This window comes from Corvus cornix, chromosome 2 (genome assembly GCF_000738735.6).
Source record: "Corvus cornix cornix isolate S_Up_H32 chromosome 2, ASM73873v5, whole genome shotgun sequence".
NCBI classification, from domain to species: Eukaryota; Metazoa; Chordata; class Aves; order Passeriformes; family Corvidae; genus Corvus; species Corvus cornix.
In genome coordinates, this window is record NC_046333.1 from 44,259,832 (window position 1) to 44,279,787 (window position 19,956).

Below are 19,956 nucleotides of genomic sequence, written 5' to 3' on the forward strand. Positions count from 1 at the left end.
AAGGTTTAAAAGACAAATGAAATGGAAAAAGAGGAAGAAGAGTGCTTTTATAAAGGTCAGCACCTAAATTACTGTTTTAAAGTTGTTCTACTTAGTTGTGCCCTCCAATATTAAAAGGCCAGAAGTGGGGTGGTTCTGGTAGCTTTGATGGAACTCACTTTGAATTATCCCATAAACTTTACTCATGTCCTTTTGTTCTATAGTCTTCAGTAGAAAAAGAAATGTGTGCATGGGGATTACTCATAGGAGTGAACAAAAAAAAAGTGAAGGACTGAGCCTTTGAATAAAGTCTAGAAGTGCAATGTTAGAGTTTTAAGATGAACTTTCTAAACATGGGATGAGAGCTGGGCTGCTCTGTAAACAAATATGCTCTGAAGAGTGCAAAAATAGATCAGCTTCCCCAATCAGTTTTGCATTTCTGTGAACACAGAGAAGAGAGGAGGCCAGAAGGCCACTGCTTTTTGTGCGCAATGTATAACATCCATTAAGTGGCTAATTTGCAAAAAAGAGTTGCCTTTGGGAATTACTAGGCATGAATGTCCTGCCATCAACGTCCTCCCTCACCCTGTTCCTGCAGTGGGTGGTAATCTGAAGACTGACTGGTGCTGGCTTGCCTTTAGCTGAGCACCTGCCCCATGTCCTGATATGCAGCGGGGTGACTGGCATGGCTGGAGCTGTGGAGTAAACCAGAGCTTCATCGTGTGTGAATATGGTTGGATTTACTTCATCACACAGTTAGTGAGTCTGTTCCTATATGGGCTTCTAAATTAAATTTAAGTACACCAGCAAGGAAATGATGAAGCCACTCACTGCCTTTCTGCACTTGTCATTTTGCTTCAGCAGCTGCCTTTGTACTTCAAGTAACACCATCTTCCAAGGTGATGTTAGCTGTGTTGTCATAGCACTAAATCTAAGTGTTAGGCATAACTGATTCAAGTGTCCAAAATTGAGCAGGTATTTTTATTGTGAAAAACAATTGTTGCTAAATAACTATCTCACAAGGAAAATGTAATTATAAAGATTCTTTTCCAGCTCCTGTACTAATTGAATGAACAGGATTCTTCTGTACTACTTTGCAGACACAAGCTGTTATTGAATTACTGCATTAACTTGGGGTTGCTGTTTTAGCTTTGCCCCACTCAGAAAAAGAGCTTTCAAACTTTTGAACTAGAAAGCCTCAATTATATATTGAGTATCTCAGCAGGACAAGGGAGAATGGTTTTAAACTTAGAGGGTAGATCTAGGCTAGATAAAAGGAAGAAATTTTTTGTGGTGAGGATGCTGAGACAGTGGAACAGTTTGCCCTGAGAGATGGTGGATGCCCCTTCCCTGGAAACATTCAAGTTCAGGTTGGGTGGGGCTCTGAGCAACCTGATCTAGTTGAAATGTCCCTGCTTATTGCAGGGGGTTAGACTAGATGACCTATCTGACCCAAACTATTCTGTGATTATCTTTGTCCTTCTAACTAGAATGGTGTTCGTGCAAGAATTTGAGATTGATGGTATTTTAACTATATTCATTTTACCTTGTCTCATTGATGCAGTACCTGCCAACCAAAAGTGAACAGGACTGGGAAGAAGCCTTCTTTTTAAAAAGTATTCATTAATTCTTGCATAGAAAAAGACTCCTAAATTCTATTTACGTGGTAGTGTCATCAGCAGATTCCTCCATGCACTTCTAAGAGCTAAAGTTTGGGCTGAAAAGGTCAAGCAACGGCTCCTTGAACAGACAAACTATTCAGGCTATTTTCTTTCATTATGTGTTGGTTGGCTTTTGGTATTTTTATTTGCTGTGGCATCTACCACAAATAAAAGAAAAGGGAATAGCTGGAGAAATGCATTGCTTGGCTGAGCATGTTCACAAGGCTCAGGGCCTGGAAAGCACATGTTTGCCAAGTCTCTCATGCCAGACTCCCCCTGCTACGTGACACTTTCCCTCCTCAGGGTTCTCTCTGCCATAAGCACTGACGCCATGGAGGTCAGAAAGAAGCTGTGTGACCAGGTGTACAGCCTTGCCATCCAGCCTGGAGCAGGGAATATCAGTCTGCTGTGGTGTCACCTGCGAAAGTCATAAGCAATAAGCCCACAGCTATTGTCCATTTTATTTCCAATGGACTTTGTTCTTCTCCCATGAAACCATTAGCAACCTTGCCAGCAGCCTCAGCTGGTAAGGCCAACACCTCAGAATTAGAGGAAACACAACACAGGACCTGCACTCTGACATGGCCTGGCTCGCTGCCCTGTAATGAGAGCTCTCCACTGAAGTCTAAGGAGGGAATGGAACAGCATCATGAAGAAGAGGTCTCTTCAAATGAGTTAAAGTCCAAACATCTCCTTTCACGTTTGTTTGTGGAAGATGATGTGTTTTTCCCAGAAGAGTGTATGCCCACAGCGCTTTCTTCTCACATTGGCTGAGAGCCATTTCAGGTCAAACAGGCTCAGAGTGATGGAGATGCTATGCTGAAAGGAAGGAAAACATTGACAAAACCTCCATTTTTAATCAGGGTTCTCCACTGCAATAACCAGATTAAAAAGTCTCTATTTAAGAATTGACTACAAAGATAACTTTATGTGGTTTTTTTAACTCTGAAGCAGCCCTGGCTTTCTGTATCACTTCTGGCTACCTCTGATACAGAATCATAGAAGGAGGGAAAGATATGGGTCCTACTGCATGATCTTAGTTCTTTCTAGTATTATTGGATTAATTATTTCCTTATCAAATAGAACTTATTTTGTACTAGAAATTTCTACACAATTTTCAATTGCTAAAAGACTGCAGGAGGATTTCAGCAGGATTTGGAATTATTCAATTGTTCCTTTGACTAACTATTGTGTTGGTCACATATCTTCAGAGGTGAATCTTTTAATACAATTTTGACATTTCAATATTAAGCAATTTTTTCCAGCATCCATGCTGGAATTGGGGGATGGGGATTGCCCACTGCTTTCCTTTATAATCAGGCAGCTGGACATTTATCTTGTGTGCTTAGGGTTTGTTATGATAAACTTCCCAAGAGGTATTCCTTTCCCTCTGAGGTCTAGCATGCCAAGAAAACTAATGGCACTCACTTATTCCATGGTTATCTTGGTCAAAGAAGAAAGAGACCAAACTACTCTCTTCACTAAAAAGAGCCAAATACTAAGAAGTAACAGACAGCGGAATAAAGTAGATTAGATTAAATTAAAATAGAAAATCTGTTATCTAAATTGTTGCAGTACTGGAAAGGGATTTTAGAAAGAATTATGGTTATAATAAGCATGCCCTTTAAGGATAAAAATGTATAAGGCAGATGTGATTCTTCCCATCTAGCCACTACATTTAGAAAGATTTTGTCAATATGTTTGCAGTGCATTGAAAGTAACAGCCAAGGCTATTTAACCAGAAATGTGGAAATATCTCACTTTGCTGGACAGCGGAGTTAATGCCCAGGGGGACATGTCATCATTTCTGTCAATGAGAACTCTTCTTAAATGAAAAAAAATCAATTCTGTAATTAATCCAGAATACTTTCACTTTTTTCTTGGGGGAAACAACAAACAGTGGGCAAAGAAAACCATCTCTATCTGGGAGAGAATAATGATGTTTTTCACAGCAAAGGATGTACCTCTGATTTTCTTGGAAACCACCGTCAGATTCCAGGCAGAAAGGAGGATCTCTCTGCTAGTTTTTCAGAGGGCACAAGTTAATCTGTAAAACCCTGCATGTTGCAATAAGGCACAGAAACACCAAACTTTTGTACAGGTAGCAAGGGCACCTGCTGGTTTCCAGAGAGTGGGAGGTTTGTTTTCTTCACAGTGCCGTGTAGTGTGTTGACCAGCACCACCCCCAGAGCTGATAGCATTTCACTCACCCCATCACGGCACATGTATTGTTTCTTCCACCTGTTGCACCCCATCAGTGAACTCTGTGCAATTGTGCAATGTCTGGCACTATCAGTGATACTGTCGTTTTCACTTAAAACCAAAATAATGATGTGCTTGTTCATTTGTGAAGCCTTTGTGGCATCCCTCACCTTGAGCTGCACTCTGTACATGAATGCAACACTCGTAGCTACCAGGGATAAGCAGATGTTAAGTCACTGCTCATCTCTCTCATTAAGGCAATTAGTGACCTGTAGAAGATGATCAGTCAGGGATTTTATCCATCTTGACACTGGTGTCTGGTTGCCTGTACCAAAAGATTCTGTTTATGGTCCGGTTCTTAATTTCTCCCATTCCTGCTCATCATTATTATTATCCAAAGTGCCTTTTTGCTTCTGTTAGCAAAACCAGAATCCCCCATGCCTCAGTTTTAGCAGCTAATGTCCACAATAGGGGCAACTGATCCAGCACAGGAGTTAAATATAACTGTGTCTAGTGTAAGGAGAAGATTTAATGGGAAATGGTTGGCATTCTTTCTTCCTAAAGGCACGGGGAGGGAGGGGGGGAGAGAGAGAGAGAGACGTACACACACAGACACACACACGCATCCCATAGTGAGGGCAGAGGCAGAGAGCAGGCAAGGCAGAGAGGGAGAGAGGGGAGAGAGAGAGCCCCAAAGCAGCCCTGCGTCTCTGAGCTGGGATCTGCCAGGGCAGAGCCAGCATGTTGGTCCTCAGCCCGCTTGTCCAGGGATCTTACCTGCTGCTTTTCTTCTGCTTTGCTTTGTCTCAGACTGCGTACGCTGACAATGTCTTCTCAATTTCAGCAGGTAAATTGCTTTAAGTCATTACTTTTCCTTGCTTGGAGCTCTCTGCACTCTGATTCTTGCACTTTCTGGTGACTGGGAACACAGGAGAAAAAAAAATACTTCAAATTGCAGATCTCGGTGGAGGGATTTTGCATTGCAGACCTGCTCTGCCACATGCCATGACATTTTGTTGCTTGGTCGGTTTTGCTTTTTGCTTTATAATTTCTGGTTTAAACCCCTCCCTTCCCTTCCCCATGAGAAATAATGGACAAGATCCTCAGCTGCTCAAAAATGCTTTTTTTCCGTTGGCCTCTGCAGTGCTGTGCTAATTCATGGATCTGGCCCAATTAGTGTATGACTTGCATGTCTGCATGTTTCTTTCTGTTTTTGATGAGTTTAGGTAGAATACAGCAAGGGAAGGAAAATGAATCTCAATGTATATCTGCTTCTATAAATAAAGCCCTGACCTCAGTGAGTGCTGCCAGAGTCTGACTGGATGTTAGCAGAATAAACATCATCTGGCTCTGGCTATGACACTAACAAATACTCGGATGACTTACATAGCAAACAAGAGTCCACTGCATGGAAAATCCCTGCTAGGAAAAGACAAAACAAATTAGTTGTCAGTTGAGCCAGGGCACTGGAAATCCCTCTTAATACATTTTACAGTTTCAGCAGCAAGGCTTTCCTGTAGTCACGTTCTGTGCAAAGGAAGGGGAAAGCCATAGGACTCTGTGTCTTCTTTGAGGAACTTTCACCAATTCATGGCAAGTCGCTGTCTCCCACCTTCTGTCTGTTATTCTGTATCAACAGAGATGCTTCTAACTAATGTCCTGTGTTCCTTCAGTGTCAGATTTGAGATGGTTCAACCGGGTTTGTAGGTCAGGGCCTGCTATACCTATAGATCCTCCCTATGGCTTTCACAGTGATCAAAGGGGTGCATATTTTAAGTCTGTACATAAAATCAACCCTAGACATGGACCTAAAGGCATACGGCCTTTCTTGCTCTCTAATCCCTCTGGTGTACCCACAGAGCCAGATGGTTTACATTCAAGCTCTAAAAAGCCTTTGCATTTTTTACCATTTCTTTTCAATGGGATGTGCTTTTTCCATTATGTTGAGGTTAGCTAATCCTGAGGCACAGGAATCACCAGTTTTCTCTGATATACTCCAAATTGCTTTGCAATAACATGTAAGTCATCAGGCATCAAAATTTGGTTTGAAGTACTTTTTGTTTATTTGACACTTGTAGATGCCATGCAGGCAAACAAGAATGTGATGTTTCTATCGCCTTCTCCTGTGGCACGCTCTTGTGTGTCTACAGAAGACATTTGAGCTGTCCTCTTAAGAATTAAAAGTTTAACAAATAACCTGCCCCTAGGAAGAGGGAAGACTTGTCATCTCTGCTGAAACCATAGTAGAAGAGGCAAACATGAAGGAAAATGCCAGAATCTGGATTTTCCATGGTGCAGTCCTGGGGCTTGTCTGCAAGAGACCCCTTTGGGCAGATCCCCACCCTGCTCTCTGCTCCATGGCAAAGCCCCACGCTAGGCTCTTCTGGCCAAGACACTGAAAATCGCCTTTATACCCAGCAAGCTCTTAGTGAGACTCCTGCCATGAATGTATTGTCAGCATTTGCCTGATAATATGTGGAAGAAACAGCAGTTGGTAGAAAATTCTATCATAATCCCACAGCTGCCAGGCTGGATTAAGAGACATACCTGTGTGCCATTATTACTTGCTAATTAGGGCTACTTGGTATTAAAAGTTATATAATAAGGGATTCCTTTAGTGCTTTGGTTGCATCTGCATTTTAAGAAACTTCTAAGAAAAAAGCAGTAAGTTCTGATTTTTCTGGTAGAAATCTGACAGTGGGCACAGGAGGTGAACTAATTCCATTCACACTGAAGGTGAATTAATTCCACTTACATTCTCAGTTATTTTAGTAATTTCTCAAATGTTCTCTGGCTGTCAGCTGAGTCAGTTATTTGTATCTGGCACCAGGATGCAATTTCACATTTAAAGAATGAACTTCAGCAGTGCACTTTCAAATTCTGAAACTAATGCCATTTAGCAGAGAGGATGTTCTTAAGTGATGGCTTGTCTTTCCTATAGTTGGGAAAAAACATTTGGGTATCTTCCAGGTATGTCTGAAAACTTCTGGCCTAAAACTACTTTTGTTCCTGTCCTCACACATCTTTGCATAGCAATAGGTCACAAACAAAAAGGCTTACAGGTCACAAAGAAAATGGGAAACAGCCTGTAGGGTGGAAAATTGTTCATACAGTAATTGGGGAAAGAAGAATAATCTGGGGTTTTTTTTTTCCACCTTAGAGTCCCATCAGCCTCAAGCAACAGTGCATCCTTGTTTCTAGAAGTATTTTGAGTGTCATGTCAGCTCCAAAGAGTTGAGTCTCATGGTGCTGAAGTGTCATTTCTGGAGAAAATGTTTCAGGGAATAATCTTAAAACATGCTTAAGCATGTGGCTATGCTTCCTCATGGCAGTGAAGACCCCCAGGGATGGGTAGCTCAGCCCCTGGAGACAGCAGGTTGTTTTCAGGGTAACCTGTCATATCCCACCCTTCCACCACTTGTGTTCGTGGTGTCATTTACATCTATTTTTCAGAGCTCTGCCCTACTGAGGTTCCTGAACTGCTGCACTCACATGATGAAGGCATGAGTTCTGTGGTCATTTTTAGTAGGGCTACATGAACCAGTCTGCACCTTGTAAGAACCAGCCTGAAGGAAGCCACCTTCCAAATTCAGATAGTAGAATGACTGTCTTCCTCTCCTCCTCATTCCTTCTCCTCCCCTATCCTGCTCATCCAGGCCCAGCGTTTCTGGGACAGTATTTAAATTCCCAGAAGCACACAAAGAAAAAGAACTGCATCTCAGTGCTTCTTCTGGATTTTTATGCATGCCACAAATGCATCCCTTGATTGAATTGTTTCCTACAATCAATATTGATTCACAGTCCTTTGGAAAGATTAGGGTTGATCAGTTTAAAAGAACTCAATGGGATATCAGAGAACTATTGGCAGTATTCCTCACTCTTTCTTTGCCTTTGTCCTAATATTTTCCTGAAGAAAAGGAACATCATATCTCACTGGGCATTAGGTTCATCCTCTTTGAGTCAGGAAGGTGTAATATTTGCAACCAGACCTCACGTGGCAGAGCTGCAGAAAACAATTCAGTTTTCTTGTGGACTGACACTGTTGGAGCTGTGGTGATGGGCAAGGTGGGCTGGGAAGGGGAGCTGTGTGGGGTGAAAGCCTTGGCTGGGCAGCACAGAGAAGTGACCTTGGGAGCCACTGTGATGCTGTGCTATGGGGGGAGGGCATTGTGCATTTGTGAGGGGAACAGCAGGAGAGAAAGGACACAGAAACAAGGGACGATTCCTGACACTGAGGGAGTTGGGATCGGGGCTGTCTTTCTATAAAAGGAATATCTGACCCCATCCAAACCAGGGTTTGGGTTTCTTTTCCCTGCAGGAACCCTAAATATTGTCAAAATGAACAGCAAAGATGTCAGGTGGATGTATTTTGTTTTTGAAGAGAGTAATTGTAAATATTTAATTATGTAAAATCACAACAGAACGCATTATCAGAGTGTTTGCAGGAGAAAGAAAGTTGTAGAAGGAATAAAACAAGACAAAAAGTATAACTTGAAGACTCTCAAAAGGCAGCAGCCAGAGACTGCTGGGAAAACAGCCAAAAGGGTGACTAGCAAGCAAAAATGCCAGACCAGGGAAGGAAGCCTGGCTCTGCTCTATAAAGTCAGCATGGGCCCAGGAGGTGCTGAGCATCCTGGTGCCATTGGTCAGTGGTTTTCTCATGGAACACACATAAGCAGGAAAGCTGTGGTTAGATTAAAATTCCTGATGGAAATGAGCCACTGACAGGCTACAGCTTCATTAGAGAAGGGCAGCAGAGTATCATTGGCCATGAGAGGGCAGTCACCTAGCTGTGGATCTGAGTAGCCAAAGGTCTTGGGGCAGGACATTTGAGAGCTTTCTGTCTTGTTTGTGATTCATACAAGCCTGAAAGGGAGGCAAAATATTCTTTCAGTAGAACCTCTGTTCAACTTCAGAGAAAAAAAATAACCTTGGGACAGGCTGTTTTAACTTGATAGCCCAAATGGGTAGCTGGAAAGATAAGCCAAAAGAAGGATGGTGTTGTGATTACCGTTCTAAGCTTTTGAAGAAGACAGTTCCCAACCAGCCTCTGGGGAAAGGCTTGGACTGGTAGCAAATTAACAGCCTAGTATGGTGTAGTTACTGTTGCTTCAAGCAAATGGGTCTTTAAAATAAGCACAGTTAAAGAAAACACCTGGTTTGACTTTATCTGTATATATCTCCCCTGGTAGATATGACCTGTGGAAATCCCAAGCTGAGTGTCCTGCTCAGGTCAATGTAGGTGATGCTCAGGAAAGAAGTCACCTTAGAACTCATAGAGCTTCTCTGGTGGTGTATGCTGCAACAGCTGTGCTGAGCAAGGTGAGAGCAGAGCAACCACACTGGTGCACAACCTGTTCATGACTCCAGGCCTGCATCCATCTTCTTGTCAGGAAGGGCAAAGGGAACACTGATGTTATCCACAACAACCAAGGACCCCCAGAGCTGCTCTGAAATTGGCAGTAAACCAGCAAGTAGGAGCCCGCTTGATCCTGTGGGTAAGGGACAAGGAAAGGACATCAGAGGCACTTCACAGGGTTGTGGCATTTGCCTTGCAGCAGTAAATAAAAATCAGAAGAGGACATAGCCTCTAGTGAGGAAGCTGGAACGTGTTTGCAACAAGGCTCCTTAAGTACAGCCCTGGTCCTGCACGCAGGAGAGGAAACAGTCTTCTGGTGTGTTTACGGCATTACTGGTTGACAAGGTTCTTGTCTTGTCAAAAAAGGTTCCATGACAATGCAGATGAAGGGAAAGGGTTCAGTGAAATACTGTTTAAGCTGAATATCATGCCATTCACTTGTTGGGTTGTGAAGAAGTCCTCCAGCTGCCAGGGACAGGAGCTGAGGCAGCGCTTGCTTGGCTTTCCAGCAAAGGAAGCAGTAACTGATCTGAAGGTTTTTCTATAACCTATGAATGCTTCCGACAGGCAGCACCCAGCCCAAAAGGGAATCTCAGCTGAAAGTGATCTGCAGCTGACATGGAGATCCACCTGGTCCAAGCTTGTCCGTGCTGTACCGCTGCCATGAATGAACATAGCACTGTCTATAGTCCATAAGTAGTGGGCATGCTAGAATGCTAGAAGGTGAATACTAGTTTTTTGTTATGAGCAGACTGAAAGTTGGAGGCTTACATTCCAGCACAGCAAAGTAAGGTGTCTCAAAATCAGGTGTTTTCACTGAAAGGATAGAAGCTCCACCAACAAGTAATCCAAAGTGCTGCAAAATCAGCTTAGTCCCTATGTAGTTGTAGACAGACTGTGCTTGTAGGCCTCTGCCTTTAGTACAGGCAGTTCATTCATGGGTATGTCAATATTTCTAAACCCCTGCACAGGAAGGGAACAGTCTGTGACTTCACATTTTATCCTCCTTGAAGCTGACAGTCTGTTTCCTATCAGACACTGAGGCTTCCCATGGGTGGGATATTGGCACAGGAGCACCAGCAGCGTGATTGCAGCAAAAGAAACTGCAAATCCTATTTAAAACTGTAGAAAAGTATCAGTTGTGTTTAGACAGGAGGACATTTGTTGTCACAGTAGACCCTGTACCCCTGCAGTCTTTAACTCCTGGTGCTAGGATGGTGTGTGGCTGCAGAATCAGCTGTGGTGCAGCACAGGACTCAGCCAGGACACAGCCGGGAGATCTGTCTCGTGCTGCAGCTTAGAAGGTAGAAGAGAACAGGGCAAGCCCTTCAAATCTAGGGTTAATTGTTTGAGCAATATCAGAAATAAGCAAGAGAGGAAAAATTCTACAGGAATTAGCAAACCCCAACCTAGGTGCTCTATTTCTTCCCTTCTCCTCTCCAAGGAATCACCCCTTTAATGCAAAGGAAATTGTGGGGACACTTTCTGTAGTTACACAGCTGTGATGGTGAAAGGGCATTTGGGAAGGCAAGATGGGTATAGGAAAAATACAGAGGAGAACTGAGACACTGAGGGGAAAAGAGGTTAACCATTTTCCTCAGGAGCTAGCAAGAGGGTATGGATAAATGTAGGTTTCTGGGGAATGCACGCAAGTAACGGCAGTGCTACATTTCAGTTTTCTTCTACCCAGGGAAGTGATCATAGACTATTTTTATTAGCTTCTTGAAACTCCAAAGTTAACATTTTTTTACACTACAAAGTCAATATGTAGTTGGGTTTTTTGGTCAAAGGCAGGAGAATAAAGTCAGCTGGGCTGGGAATCTGTTGCAGCAAGGGAGTCATGAGGAATTAATCTAGTTCATGGCAACAAACTTTCAAAGAAGAATTGAGAGGCTTTTCTCTGAAGTCTTTTTGAGCACACAGCAACACCCACACCCTCACAGGGATTGTCTGGGACCGTCTGAGCATATGGTGGAGCAACATCAAAGTCAAGTACATGTTTGATCTATGCCAGCACTGACAGATTATGATCTTGCAGTCGCAGAAGGGTGGAACTGGTGTCTCTCAGATTTGTTGCTACTGATCTCACACAAAGTGGGAGAGGACTGTGTGGCAGTGAATGACATGTAGATGTCTTTCAGGGCTGATGCAGCAGCCGTCCTGCTTTAACCTTTAGGGCTTCAGGCTCTTCTACAGATTACAGTAAATTCTTAGGCTTTAATACTCAGAGTATTTATACTATTGCTCTGGTGTGACAAGTAGTTGAGTTTTATGATCTGGTTCCTAAAATGATTGAGACACGATATTGAGATTCACCAGATTGGAAGTCTGTTTCTGGTACTGTGACTAAGTTACCCATGGACTTGGGGGACTTGCTTAACTTCTCTGTGCCTCAGGTTCTCACACACTGATGGGGAGTGCTTAGAGTTGTCAACATTGTTTAGCAGTGTCTAGAGCTCTGGACTTCTGCAAATGAAAGGCATTAGAAGGAAAATTGCGCAAAATAGCCCTGTCATGGTTATTGGGATTTATAAGACATGGGTTTATTTTATAAACCCTTTTTATAACCCACTGAAGTGTTCCACCTATCAGATTTTACTGGGATTTTTCACTGGTTTGTGAAATGCAATGCAGAGCCAACACAAGCAAATCCTCCTCTCTCTCTCTCAGAATTTTCCTTCTCCAGTCAGTCTGAGAGAACACTGTATAATCTTCTGGCACATGTATTGTCCTCATAGAGGCACATACACACAGATAAAATGTCTGAAATGAAATACAGGGATTAGAAGGCTTTTCCTTTGCTTAGAAACCCCATAACCCCCTTTGCTTTCCCACATCTTGCCATGTCTGCAGTGTTTTCTAGAGCTGACCTCTGAGATGCAGCCACTCACTGCTCCCCAGCCAGGCTGCCAGAGCTGCTGAGGGACGTGAGCTAAATATTAGGTGGGGATGGAGGTCAGAGTGTCCTTGCTCCTGTAGACAGGTGAATACCCAGACCTGCTGTCCAGGCAGCATGCCAGGGATCATGCTACTGTCAAGCTTTTGGAACACTGACTGATTTTTAAATATATTTATTTATTTATTTATTTATTTATTACAATTTCTGAGTGTGCACCAGCTGGTAAAGTAGGTGTTACTGCTGCCACAGCCTGTAGTCACTTTGGAGTTTAAAAATGGAACACTTTCAAATTTTTCTGAGATTTTCTTGACTGTGCTAGGTTAACCTTTTGAACTTAGCGGTCTTTTTCAGCCTAAGGGGTTCTATTATTCTATTAAAAGAAACTTGCAAGGTTTCATCTGGATTTCTTAATTTTCTGAAATTAATTGAAATAATTTCTGATCTGCTTTGTTCTGTTTCTTGAAGACTCTGAAGCCCCATCTTAAGCAAAAGGAAACTAGTGGCAGGGAAGATCTGCAGCTCTGTGTCTCATCCTGTTAACTCCCACAGGAATTTCATGGGTCGCCACCTCCTCCACACAGACACCATTACCTAAGCTTGATATATTTCTTTGGCATATTTAATCTGGTTTATAGGGAAGGATATATTTAGGCCATCAACTATAAGGTCCAAGTTCTAAAATGTACTGAGAGATGCAGACAATTCACTAACTTGACAGTTCAGCCCAGCTCCAAACACAAGCTGTGTTCTCATCTCTGCTTATATGTCCTTAAAACACACTTTGGGTCAAAAAGTTTCATAAGACACACTTTAAAGAAGCATATATTGATAATGCTGGCACTTATCTTTGGGATTTTGAAGGAGAGCTTAATACCTGCATCTGCTCTGTAAATACAAAAGGTGCTCTCAAAAGGCACCAAGCTCTTAAGCTTTCCTAACTTAAGAGGAAGATGTGTCCCAGTCACCTGCAGTAGATGTACAGAACGGAGCTGGGTGTCTGCGGCCTGTGGTGCTCTGCTGTCCTTGCAAGGAGGCTGAGAGGAGCCTGAATGAATGACAACAAAGCAGATCAAAGTCTCAGTTTCAGCTGGACAAGCCCACATTCATTAACTGGCTGGTCTGCCCAGCTTGTTTATTATTAATTCTGAGTGCCATCCGAGTGGGAGAAGCATCTGTGATGGGTGTCAGCCATCAGAGGGCTCTGTCCAGCAGAGCCCTGCCTGTCACAAGCTGGGCAAGCCACCAGCCCTGCTGTCAGGGTGAGAAGGCTTTGGATAATAGCTCGGCTTCCCGTCAGGGCTTGCTGGATCAGTGTGGTCATAAATAGGAAGGGAAACACATGTTAAGTATCCCTTTCCTTTCTTGTCCTTTCCTCCTGGCGTTCGGCCTACAGCTTTGCAATTTTAGGATGAAAGTCACTTTCATGGTTTATTTATGATTTTTTTCAATGAAATCCTGTAAATTGGACTTCAATCCAGGGCAGGACTTCTCTGGTATCTCTGTTGCAGCTGTGGGGGTTTGTAGTGTTGAAGATTCCTCTAGGATCTGCCCTAGGAGGCCTCTTAGACCCCTTATGAGCCCCACTCCAGGGGACTCAGCCTGGGTGAAGGCTTCTGCTTTGTACCATCTTGAATAAGAGTTCCCAAATTCCAGCTATGGTCACAAGAAATCTGCAGGAGCAACATGAAACATCACACCTTATCTAAAGTATGTTGTTTTCTGAAGCTACCATTGGCAGTATACCCATGGATTTATAAAGTCACTTTCTTGAACTGGATTAATTTATAGCCTTGACAATAAAAATAACCTGAAAATGTGAATGTGTTCTATTTTAAAAGTGACAATTTTAGTTTTTATGTTCTTTGATAACAACTGCCTCTTGGACAAGTCCTAAAAGGATTTCTTCATTTTGTCTTTCTTTCCTTATTGAATATGTTCTTTGGCATTGAAGTTGTTGAAAGAGCAGCTTTCATATGAGATATGTAAACGCATGCTCTGTGTAGGCAGGGTCTTCATATTTCACAGAAAACTATGACAGTCCTATTCTTGGGCTGAGATTTTTTCCACTGATGGGGACTGGAGTATTCTGAAGCTCTGTTTAGCAAACAAAGCTAACCTGGAGCCTAAAAATATGCATTGCCTTTGCAGAGTGCCTGTAAGCCTGCCAAGGTAACCCTTTTGTGATATAAATCAAGGTGATACTGTAATGGTTGTACATCTTGGACCTATTGCAGTTACTGACAAAATCCATACCAAAGAAATGTGGTGCTTACTGGAAGATAAGATTATAGCAGTCATACCTGCAGTCCCTCTGTGAATCATTCATTTTTTTGCTCCTTCTGCTGTCATATCACCTGTCATTCCTGAGTGGGGAAGGTTCTTGGGTCTAGAATCAGTCTTTTCTTAAATATTTGCTTGACAAATGCACCTTCCAGAGCATAGCCAGGATTACTGATGGAGCCCCTGAAATATTAACTACCCAAGTCATTACATAATTGAAACCTGTTCTCTATAGCAGTATCTTTACTACTAATGGTATATAATTACTTAGTATATAATAATGGTGTCTATTAGAATTTAGTATCTATAATAATAGCATCTATTAATATCTAATAATATCTATAGTAATAGTGTCTATTACTATTACTGGTAGGTAGATTTTGCTTGTCTCCATGCTGACATCAGTACATGCTGTCACTGTTCATACCAGCAAACCTAAAGTGGGCTTCAACCTAACTTGTGTTGCAGTAGCATAAGGTGATAAACATTGAAATCAGGGGCTATTTTTTTACCAGCTTGGTTAGGTATAGTGTTTTTCACAATAAAGCTGTTCCACAGATTTTCAGGCTTTTCTTCTAAAAAGGAGAATCCAAATTTTTTATAAGCCAGGACTGGAATTTACTTATAGGATGTGATAAGTATAATATTAGAACTATAGCTGTAATCTTATGTTTGCAAAATATTTAAAGAACAACACTTTTTTTTTAAGTAGCAGTACAACTGTGGTAATGCAAACCTTTTTCTGTGGTGCCTGGTAGTGATCTCTTAGCAACTAAACCACATCAGGCTGGTTTTGGTATTCTTATTCTTGTTGAATGGTAATAATGCTACTGAAATTTTATCTAGACCAAGGAATGAGGTAATACTAAGAAAGATGACATTGGAATGTGGCTTAAAGTAAAGTAATAATCACACTTTATACCCTGTTAAATTTCAATCTGTCCATTACCTTAATAATGTCCTATTTTATCCCAATGCAATATGTTCAAATACAGCCCTGAAACTCAGACAACCACAGAAGTATGTGTGTTAAAAATTGAAACACTTGGTTACAGCTGCATAAGAGTGACTGAATTCAGGTTAAGCCAATATAAAACTTAACTCTTCATATTTTTGTATTTTATTACTTGTAAGATCTGGAGGCAGGAGACTCATACCTTTGTTACTTTTTAAAGGACACTGACATTTTCAGTATGTATTTAAAGCTTTAAATTAAAATATATACCTATCTTTTAATAAGTCTTCTGCCTTTCTCTTAAATTGAAGTTTTTGACTGAGTTTCAAACTTGTGAGGAAAAGCTGAGAAAGAGTCTTCATTACGGACCCTTCCAGAATTCAAATGTATCATCGCAAATATTGTTTTAATAGAGAAAAATAATCGGGATGACATGATTCAGCAGCCCCTGAATGCTGCTGAATCACACTCCTCTGGGCAGCTCTTTTTTGTGCATCAGGACTGAGAAAAAGCCGTCCCCATTAACATAGGATGATGGAACTGACATAAGAGATTTTCTGAGACATTTGAAAGTATCTCTATTCTTCCCTTACCTTGAGATGTGACTAATATCCAGCCTGCAATTGATTTGCACACAAATCTAGCAATTTCATCAGGTTTGTCTTCCCAGAAACCTAATTTAGAGATTTTCTATTAATACCAGATACTTTGCCATAGGCTTTTCTTCTTGGCTCCCTGCCACCCTTCAGTTCACAGACATCCATTCCAGCTGCCACTAGCCAGAGGAAGAAACCAACAGGCATAAATAAATATTTGCTATCCTTGGCAAAACATTTGAAGAAGGCTCTCACTCTGATTAGTGCTGTATTTCCCAAGGAGCAAGTAAAATTCAGGGGAAAAAGTACAGTGTATAAATGCACCATCTTAATATCCTTCCTTTGTGAATTTTGGTCACAGCTTCTTATATTCTTGATGGAAGTTTACCTCTTAGAAAACATTAAATACACTGCCAAACACAACTGAGGTCCTGCCTTACCAGTCAGTCGGTGACAAAGCTTTCGGCAAAGTCTGGGTTGTGGGATATTTATTCTTAGGGATGATGCACAAACCAGAAGTACAGCAACCTGGTTGAAGTCCCAGAGGAAATACAAGTAAACGCGTTGTAGGACAGCTTCCCACTTCCCACCCATCAAAGTGATTCAGTTCACAGGGAAGGTGATGGCCAACAGCACTGAGTGCTTTCCTGGTGGCACGTGGGCTGTGACAGGGACCAGAAGATGCTATTTCTAACAAAATTTTGGAACAGAGGGTAGAGAAAACAATAAATGTTTGATTCATTTTCTAGTGTCACCTATCTGAAGTTTTCCAGATTCAGCCTGTGTCAGAGCCACATTAAGGGCTTAAAACTCTGCACAGCCTTCAGCACAAGAAGGAACTTAGAGACTTAAGGGTCCACCGGGTTTCTTAAATCTGTGCTTGGATTACAGCATTGTAACCAATGCATATAGGATGTAGGAAAATACTGTGAAATGGCAACTTCTCTTATTCTGTAAGGAATGCTTGTGCTGTTCAAGACCACAGATGAGTGTTTGTATTGAACAGATCTCCCTTGTTTGGAACAGAAGAAGCAGCCCAACTGCAGAGCATGCTGCCTCCTTGGCCCTCCTCCACCGCCCCTGTTCCCACCACCATACTTCAGGCACAGCTGGAGAACTGTAAGTGTGGCTTTTACTTCTTCTACATGAGTTTTAATGACAAAGAGTGAAGCATCCTCTCAAGCACTGCTTCATGGTGTCACTCAGCAAACCCGCCTGGCTGTGCTGATATGGCTCTGTGAGGACAATCACTCAGCATCCCAGACTGGAGCTTGAAGTAAATATCAAATAGATCAAGGAAGAGGCTGGATTTGTTCAAGCAGTTAATTCAATTAACTTAAAATACTCTCCTTACTCTATTTAGAAACCTTCTTAGAGTGAGCCAATCCTGAACTAAAGGAAATGGCAATGCAGTAGACCAGTAAGGGCTGAAGGGCAATTTTCCATCCTGCACAGTGATTTCAGGGTGTTCATGATGTGTATGTCCTGTTTTGTATCACATTTGCTTTACCTAGTAGGTGAAATGAAGGTACTGAAATCCTCCCGTGGAATCTATTCATTTTGCAGAGACACACACGTGTTTGAGGTGCTGGTGTGCAGTTTTCACTCACCCACCCTTGCACAGACCTGCTCTGTGTGATACATGTCCATACACATATGCCTTCTGAGAGATCAGGGTTGAACTCAGGGTGCTGTTCTCTCCAGACCAAAATTTACTTGCCTTTGCCTTCCTCATCACCTCTCCTGCCTGTGCCTTGATTTCCACAAAAAGGAGATCCAAAGACAAGATCTCTTTAGGAATGTGGTGTACTCCTTCAGTGAGGATGACATTGGGACCAGGGTCCCTGAGATTCCTGCAAGCATCTCAGAGTAACCTGAGCCTAAAATCACCCTTCACACCATCTCTCCATAAAAACATGATACGTAAATAAGCAGTTATGAGCAGAGTGGGAGCCATGTGAATTAAACTATGAGCAGTTTGTTCTTTGGAGCCTGTAGTCAGAGCCTTACTGGAAAATGGCCTTTCACTGGGAAGCTGAAGATCAGTTGTTTTAGTCCGGTGTTTCTGGCTCAGTGTTCATCTGCATTTCTGGGGGAGATCACTTTTGTCACAGGGCATAAAAAAGGCATTTTACTCATGAAAGGTTAATTTTGAAGTCAAAAGATCAGATATTCATAATCATTTAAGGCACTGGCTCTGATCTGCAGTGAATGAAAGCCTCTGAGTTAGTGTCTTCTGGAGCGAAGTTCATGCTGCCTGTGCCCTCCCTGAGTGAAGTCTCTATTATTAGAGCAAGGATGCTATTCTTGGAGAGGAGCTGCTGCTGGCAAAGTGGGATAGAGAGGGCAGGGTCAGGTCTAAGAATAGGCCAGGGTCTCACGGTGGCTCAGAGGGGCAGCCTGGCTGTGATGTACCTCTGTGTGAGGAGGAGGAGGAGGAGGAGGAGGAGGAGGAAGAGGAGGAGGAAGAGGAAGAGGAGGAGGAAGAGGAAGAGGAAGCATGGGGCAGGAGGCTATGCTGAAGTGCTAGTGTTCAAACATCCATGAGGATAACCTTGTGACAAACCCCAGGCTTCTCCCAAAGGGAGGAAATAAACTCTTTTAGGCTGTAGTGTGTGGTGGCTGGATTTTTATGCATTTCTCCAACAGGCTACGTGTGCCTGCATGTTCACTCATATGTTTGATGTTTCATAGAAGCTGGATGTGGAAGAGCTGTGTCATGAGCTCCAGACAATACAGGCTTCCTCTCTGCCTGAACCTCACTGTTCTGCAGGGCCTCCTGGCCCCCAGGTGAGTGATGCATACGTGATTAAACCACATTGTTCTCTCACTTGCTCCAAAGTCCTTACAAAGCTGTAAAACATGTGGAAATGCTTTTTACCACTCAGTAAGCATGCCAAGCTCTGGCTTAATTTCATTTTGATAGGACTTTGCATATAATGTAGTCTTTTTACCTTGTGTTCTCATTCCTGCCTTGCATACTCCATTCTGTTTCAAGTTCAACCTTCATTTTTGTGCAGTTTACAGTGGGTAGCACCCATCAAAAATCCTGGAGGTGTCATCACTTCTTTCAGAGGGTCTTTGTCAGTTTTTTCTTTGCTTTGGACTCTGTTCTTTTTTGTGAGGACAAGAGCCTGTGGAGTGGATGCAGAAGAGACACAATGGACTGGAATGTTAGTGGAGTACATCTCGGAGAAGGCAAACATCTGCAGTAAAATCAGGGACAAGGAGAGGCTGTAGATGTTAGCAAACATCTACAGCAAAATCAGGGACAAGGTGGGCAGTGGGATAGGATTCAGGAGGTGCAAGGTCTCATAGCTTGACCTGCAGCACCTCTGCCTCTGACTTGCTGGATAGCCTTGGACCAGTCTTTTTGACCTCGCACCTCATTTTTTACAATTTATTCTTTCCAAAATCTTCAGAGGAAGGTCAGAAGTCTTAGAATCACATAATGGTTTGAGTTGGAAGGGATCTTTAAAGGTCAGCTAGTACAATCCCATGACAATGAACAGAGAAATCTTCAACTAGACCGGGTTGCTCAGAGCCCCATCCAACCTGGCCTGCTTCTTCTGTGGAAATGAACCACCTCTAGAGGGAAGATTTTTATGAATATCTCCATATTGTGGAGAAGATCACCCATTTGCCTTTCCATTTCAGTTCTCTCCAAGGAAAAATGAGAGTTTTCATGGAGAGGTACTTCCAGTTTGTCCTGGGTCTCAGACAGTCCCAATCTATGTGCTGTGCCTGGTGCTTTGGGACAATGATCTTCCTCAAGGCCCCTTGGTGCCAGTTTATTGCCATACAGCCAATAGCAGCCATGGCACAGGGCCTGTGCTGAGCAAAGCTGTGACTGAGGCTTTGGCAGCCTGAGAAGGTAACAAGCGCCCAAACAGCACTTAAATGTATGGGCACCGCATCAAGGCAAAGGCTCAGTTATGTGGCAAAAAGCATAGCTTTAATTATTTATAAGTCAGTACTTCAGAAGGTAATTGCAGAGTCTAGAAGTTGCAAGGTGAAAGCCCCAA

At 42.5% G+C, this 19,956-nt stretch overlaps 1 protein-coding gene across 1 annotated transcript in view; it reads left to right on the forward strand.

Moving 5' to 3' along the window:
- Positions 1–4,492: 4,492 nt before the first annotated feature.
- COLQ (collagen like tail subunit of asymmetric acetylcholinesterase) overlaps positions 4,493–19,956 on the forward strand; it is a 41,112-nt gene continuing 25,648 nt past the window's right edge. The window contains exons 1-3 of the mRNA XM_010398986.4: positions 4,493–4,689; positions 16,938–17,050; positions 18,626–18,721. Of these exons, the coding sequence (XP_010397288.1) occupies positions 4,584–4,689; positions 16,938–17,050; positions 18,626–18,721 (315 nt within the window). The 5' untranslated portion in view covers positions 4,493–4,583. The remainder of the gene's footprint in view (positions 4,690–16,937; positions 17,051–18,625; positions 18,722–19,956) is intronic.